We start from the raw sequence: 7,030 nt of genomic DNA, 5'->3' as shown, positions 1-7,030 counted from the left end.
TATTTTTAACTGGTAGCTAACGGAAGTCAACAGAATACATAAAAAAATATACACCATAACCAAGTAGAATTTATTCCTGGAAAGCAAAGATAGTTCAATATATAAAAATCAGTCAGCGTAATGCATCAAATTAACAAAATTAAAAGGAAATAAGCACACAATCATGTGAATTGATGCAGAAAAATATTTGACAAAATTTAACGGCCTTCAAGATGAAAACCCTCGACAGACTAGGAATCAAACAGCCTCTCAGTGGTAAAAGGCTAAAAGCTTTTCTTGCAGGACATGGAAAAGGGCAAGTATGCCCTCTTTTTCCAGTTGTGCTTAACATGGTACTAAAAGTCCTTGCCAGAGCAATTAAAAAAGAAAAAAGAAACAAAAAATCTCCAAATAGAAAAGAAAGAAGTAAAATGATCTCTGTTTGCAAATAACATGATATTTAGTAAGCCCTAAATATTGCAAACACACATACACACACACACCAGTACATACACAAATGCCTTGACACACACACTCAACATTAGAACTAATAAAAGGATGCAGCAAAGTTGCAAGATGTAAAATCCACACTCAAAAATCACTTGCACTTTTGTCCACTAACAATAAAATCTGAAAAGAAAATTCAGAAAACAAGTCCATTTTCAATAGTTTCAAAAACTGTAAAACACAGAAATGCACTTAACAAAGGAGGCGAATTACTTGTACACTAGAAACTACAAAACATGGCTGAAGTAATTTAAAGAAGATACAAATAGATGAAAATATATACTGTAACATTGGAGTGAAAGTGTTAATAATCTTAAAATGTCAATACTACCCAAAGGGATCTACAGAGTCAAAGCAAGACTTATGAAAATCCCAAAGATGATTTTTGCAGAAATATCAAAATCCATGCTAAAATTTACTTGGAAACACAAGAGACAGCAAATGGCCAAAACTATCTTGAGAAATAAGAATAAAGTTAGAGGACACACATTTGTTGATTTCAAAACTCACCACAAAGCGATGGTAATCAAAAAAAATGTGCTGCTAACATAAAGACACACATGAGCCAACAGAACAAAACAGAGAGCACAGAAATAAATCCTTGAATGTACGGTCAATTGATTGTCAACAAGGATGCCCAGACTATTCAATGAGGAATAAGTAGTCTTTTCCATAAATGGTGCTGGGAAAACTGATCTCCATATGCTAAAGAATAAAGTTGGACCCTTTAGACAATATGCAAAAATTAACTCAAGGGGATCAAATACCTAAACTTAAGGGGTACGACAATAACACTCTTAGAAGGAACATTTGAGAAATGCTTCATGATGTTAGATTTGGCAGTGATTTTCAAGATATGACACCAAAATTACAGGCAACAAAAGAAAAAGTAGGTAAAGTGGACTTCATCAAAATTAAAAGCTTTGTGCCTTGCAGGACATTATTAAAACAGTGAAAAAGCAACTCACAGGAAGAAATAAAATATTTGCAATGTAAATGTCTGATAAGAGATTGGTATCCAGAGCATATAAAGAACTTTTACAACTCAATAACAACAGAAAACAAACAAACAAATTAAAAACCAGGAAAGGACTTGAATAGAGGTTTCTCCAAAGAAGATATAAGCACGTATGACATTCAATATCACTAATCATAAATGCAAATGAAAGTCACAGTGAAATACCTTTCATAACATTTAAGATGGCTACTATATAAACAAAAGCAAGAAAACAGAAAATAACAAGTGTTGAGGAGGATATGGAGCAATTGGAAACCTTGTGCACTGTTCATGGAAATATAAAATGGTGTAGCTGCTGTGGAAAACATCATGAAGTTCCTGAAAAATTAAAAATATAATTACTATGTCATCCAGCAATTCCACTTCTGGGTATATACCCAAAGGAATTAAAAGCAGGGTCTTGAAGATATATTTGTACATCCATGTTCAAAGCAGCATTATGCACAATACTAAAACATGGTAACAGCACAGGAGTTTATCAAAAGAAAAATGGAAAAGCCAAACATGGTATACACATACAGTGGAATATTATTCAGCCTGCTCTTCCTGAAAAAAAAGGAAATTATGACACATGCTTCAACATGGATGAAACTTGAGTATATTATGCTCATTGAAATAAGCCATTCAGAACAGGACAAATATTGTGTAATTCCACTTACATGAGGTATCTAATGTAGTCAAGTTAATAGAGACAGAAAATAGAAGGGGGGTTGTCAAGGACTAGGGAAAGGGGAAAATGGGAAGTTAATGTTTCATAAATATAGAGTTTCAGTTGGGGAAGATGAAAAAGTTCTGGTGATGGATGGCTAATGTTTTACAACCATGTGATTGTACTTATTGCCACAAAACTATACAATTAAAAACAATTAAAATGTTAAATTCTATGTCATATATGTTTTACAATAAAAAATAAAAAAATCAGTGGTTAGCAAGAGTACTCTAATGTGTTTGATGAGAATATTTTCAAATATTTCTGAAGTTTTCACTTAAATACCAGTGGGATCAAAATTCAAAATCCTATCGTTAGAGATAAGGTTAATGTGCTGCACTCAATGTTATTCAGTGAAACAGAAAATTTAGATGTCAGGAAGCCCACAATCACATACTAATAGAAGTGTTATTGCCCAGTTATTAAATATTAAAATCTTTCAATGCTCTATTCAAATTTCTCTTCATTTGTACTCCCTAGGCTGACATGAAGAAATTTCTTTTACATCTAGAGTGTCAATTATGATTTATATGTAGATGACTCACAAATTTATGTCTTCACTTATCTCCCTGTGAGCATTTATTTCATGTCTCAAAGCCACCTGAAACCGGATTTGTCCAAGACTAAATTCATGACCAGCAACTCCGTACTTTTTTATCTCCTATTCATCCAATTGAGTAAGCCATAAAGCCAGGAACTTCACTCCTCTTTAGATCCTATATTCTATTATGAGCTCCCACACCACCAGGTACTTTTTGGTACCATTTATCTCAGCACTTTCACATACATTTCTGTATTTGATGAATGTCTGTCTCTTAAACTAGACTGCACATTTCAGGTGGAGAAATACTTTATTTTTGCTTATAATCAGATTCTTAAAATACAGAACAGTGTCTAGTATATAAGGGTTTAATAAATATTCATTGAAATCAATAAAACTTTAAGCTTTGTACTCATAACCAGGAAATGATGTGATATTAAAAAACTTAAAAATGTAATTTCTCCCTGTCCCATCTATATGAAGATGAGGGTTGTTTACCTAGCAGAGTTACTGGGTTGCAGTTGGACACTCACCTTGAGATTACTGTGGGTATTATTTTTAGTTTTGGGTCTTTAGGTCAGTGTCATAGTCTACATTTAACTGAATTTCCTGAACATTTGTAACTTGTCTAGTGCAATCATTCCTGTATGTGTTACCTCCCATTAATACAACTCCAACTACAATGTTCAGTACCTTGGTAGGAGAATATAAAATACTTGATGCTCACAAGTCAGAGTGGAGGTGGGGATCATGTGGATAATGACAAGAATGGGGGAGTTTATCTTAGAGCTCAAACTCCATGGATTCAAGTCCTGCTTTTGCTATTAGTTTCAAATGAATTTAACACCTGAATCTGTTTCCACATTTGCAAAAATAGACACAGTAGTAAAAATACCTTGGCTCTGGAGAACCAAACACCATATGTTTTCACTTATAAGTGGGAGCTGGTGAGAACTAAATGATGAGAACACATGAAACATAGTAAGGGGTAACAAAACGCACTGTGGCCTGTGAGGTGGGGCAGGATCGGTGTGGAGGAAGAGCATCAGGAAGAACAGCTAATGGGTGTTGGGCTAATACGTGCTGGGCTTAATTAATACCTGGGTGATAGATTGATCTATACAGCAGGCCACCATGGCACACATTCACATATGTAACAGACATGCACATCCCGCACATGTATCCCGGAACTTAAAAGTTGATAAAAAATAAAAGAAAAATAAATGTCATGGTATAAACTTAAAATTAAAAAAAATAATTTTAGTACAAATTTGTTGTGAGATTTATAAGTGAAAATGTCCCCCAAATTATTTCTTAAACTGTAAAATGATACACGTGTACATAATTATTCCAATGTGACTAGGGTTGCAGTAAATGCTAAAATAGCAAGGTGGGTGTGGAGGAGGTAGTTTCCGGCAAAGATAATTTGTGGGTAACTGCTTTTTACAGTGCATTTTTGTCTTGTTTTTAAAGTGAATAAAGGAGTGGTTGTAGCAAAGACATATTTTTTAAAAGGTAGGAGCACTTTAAATATTCTATTTAACCAATCCCTTTAAAGCCTGTCCTTGTACTACGTTTCAGCTTCCCAGAAATCCCAAACTTCCTCACTGTCTTTCACTCTCCTCTCTAAGGACCTGACAGTAACCAGGTGAGCCGCATGGTTTCCTGCAGGGCCGGTTTTTACATCATCTTATTGTGGCGCAGCACTGCCACGTGTGTGCCCTACTGTGAGGTCTCGCGCCCTCAGCAGTACATAAAGCGGGACAACACAGAGCATCCCAGTTGCACCAGGCATCCTGGCCCGAAGTTTCCCAACTCCGGGTGGCTAGAGGCCCACTGCTTTCCAACTTCCAGCAGAGTGGGTCAGTCCCGAGAAGGGAGAAGAGGCCGAAAAGGAACCATGAACGTCTATTTACTCCTAGCGAGCGGCATTCTGTGTGCCTTGATGACTGTCTTCTGGAAATACCGCCGCTTTCAGGTAATGGCGAATGTAAGGGAGATTTGAATTAGATGAAGCTAGATGAGTATATGGACTGGGGAGTGTATATGTAAGACAGTAAAATATAGTAAAATGAGAGGTAAGGGGAGATCACCTCATTTCTCTTTTTCGCTCAAAGGAACCCCAGACTTTTACCCCCTCACTTCCGCAATTCCTGTATTCTGACCAGTGATTCGACAGTTGTGGTCTCTTCTAAAAAGTCCCAAGTCCCTAAGTAATGTGGTCAGCTTTTCACTCATTGGAGAGGAAAGTGCAGTTGTCCGTGCCCATTCCCCACCACCGTCTCCCACTTTAAGAATCTTAAGATTCTCTTTCTTTTGCTTCTCCTCCTCCACGTGTCTGTTTGCTGATCTCACCATCTTTATTTTACGGCGCTTTCTGGGCATTCACAAATAATTCGAGTGTCAATGTGGATTTCCTGGTGTTAAAGTCACAAGTGAGGTGCTCTTAGATAAGAGTCAAAGACAGGGTTCATATGTTTACCTACTAGGGTGCGCAGGAGATGTAAGGAAAGGATATGGAACTTTGGCACTAACGACTACTTTCGTGTTTTTTTTTTTTTTTTTTTTTTTTTTTTTTCTGGTTTTGGAAGAATGTATTTTTGAATTAATGTAGCAATTCAATATATTTTTAATCTCTACATATTAGGGGAAATCAGTTTATTTTTGGTAACCAAGATTAAACAAGTTGTTTTTCGGTAGTTTGGAAATTGCTTAATTCAATAAACCACATATGTATAATTCCCTTCCTTTACAGAGAAACACTGGTGAAATGTCATCAAATTCAACTGCTCTTGCACTAGTAAGACCCTCTTCTACTGGGTTAATTAACAGCAATACAGACAACAATCTTTCAGTCTACGACCTCTCTCGGGATATTTTAAATAATTTCCCACACTCAATAGCCATGCAGAAGCGCATATTGGTAAACCTCACTACGGTGGAAAACAAGCTGGTTGAACTGGAACATATTCTAGTCAGCAAGGGTTTCAGAAGTGCATCAGCTCACCGGAAATCCACCTAAAAGCGTACAGGATGTAATGCCAGTGGTGGAAATCATTAAAGACACTTTGAGTAGATTCATTTGATTGTGTGTTTATACTAAATGAATTATTTTTTTAAGAGGGAGTGGATGCCAAGTCAGATACAAAAAAATCCAGATACTTCCCAAATTTCTTATTTATACTTAAAGTAATTGATTGCATATGGCTAAAATATACTTACTGGGGAAGGAATGGAAGCACAATAGTGAAAGAAAAACAGTTCAAAAGTTTCTTAACAATAAAAAGTGACAGTAAACAAACTATAGTTGAGATATAGTGATTTTAATTTCACTCAACTGTGAAAAAGTTTTCATTAATGGTTCACAATACAATACCATAAATTATCTCCAAGTTTGCATTAAAGTAAGTGGGATTTGATGGAAATGTTTTCCATTATGTGGAACGATATTTCTTGCCACTGTTGAATATGAGTAATAATAATAAAAACCACCACTGAGCATCCTACAATATGCCAAGCACTCTATTAAGATCTGTGGTTTACACACTTGTGAAGACAGTGACAAAAACTTTTAACTACTCTTTGTGGTCAGCTTTTGAAAAGGATTTCTTTCCCTTCACACTTCCCCCAGTTAGATATTCTTTCATTAAAAATGCCTAAATCTTCCCTGAATTTCAAAAGTCACCTATAGAAAATTGCACACCTTAAATAGCACCAAAATGTAGTGGTAGAATGCATGTAACATAATGTGGATTAAACTTAAGGAAAAGTATTTCTAACCTCTTGTTAGCCATCTATTTTCAAATATTATAAAATCTGGTATAACTAAGGAATTAACAATCTCTTGAAGTTTACTAATAGCATTTGACCTGTCTTCAAAGAAAACCCTCAGAATGGGCTGGGCACGGTGGCTCACACCTATAATCTCAGCACTTTGGGTGGCCGAGGTAGACAGATCATTTGAGGTTGGGAGTTCGAGACCAGCCTGGCCAACATGGGGAAACCCTATCTCTACTAAAAATACAAAAATTAGCTGGTGTGGTGGTGGGCACCTATAGTCCCAGCTACTCAGGAGGCTGAGACAGGAGAATCACTTGAATCCAGAAGGCAGAGGTTGCAGTGAGCTGAGATCATGCCACTGCACTCCAGCCTGGGCAACAGAATGAGACTCTGACCCCCAGTCTCCCACCGAAAAATAAAGGAAAAAGAAAAAGAAAACCCTCAGAATGTGAAACACAATTTCAGCTTATACATTCATACATAACTTACAGAGGTG

General features: G+C 36.2%; 1 protein-coding gene across 1 annotated transcript; it reads left to right on the top strand.

The window, feature by feature from the left end:
- The first annotated feature begins 4,534 nt into the window (after positions 1 to 4,534).
- On the top strand, positions 4,535 to 5,835 carry CT83 (cancer/testis antigen 83). The gene is made up of 2 exons (XM_045383612.2): positions 4,535 to 4,732; positions 5,510 to 5,835. The coding sequence occupies exons 1-2, from the start codon at positions 4,655 to 4,657 to the stop codon at positions 5,774 to 5,776; spliced, it is 345 nt and encodes a 114-aa protein (XP_045239547.1). The 5' UTR covers positions 4,535 to 4,654; the 3' UTR covers positions 5,777 to 5,835.
- Positions 5,836 to 7,030: the final 1,195 nt, after the last annotated feature.

The sequence above is a fragment of the Macaca fascicularis genome, chromosome X, assembly GCF_037993035.2.
Source record: "Macaca fascicularis isolate 582-1 chromosome X, T2T-MFA8v1.1".
NCBI classification, from domain to species: domain Eukaryota; kingdom Metazoa; phylum Chordata; class Mammalia; order Primates; family Cercopithecidae; genus Macaca; species Macaca fascicularis.
Note: the sequence above shows the minus strand (reverse complement) of the source record. Positions and strands in the feature narration are given on the sequence as shown.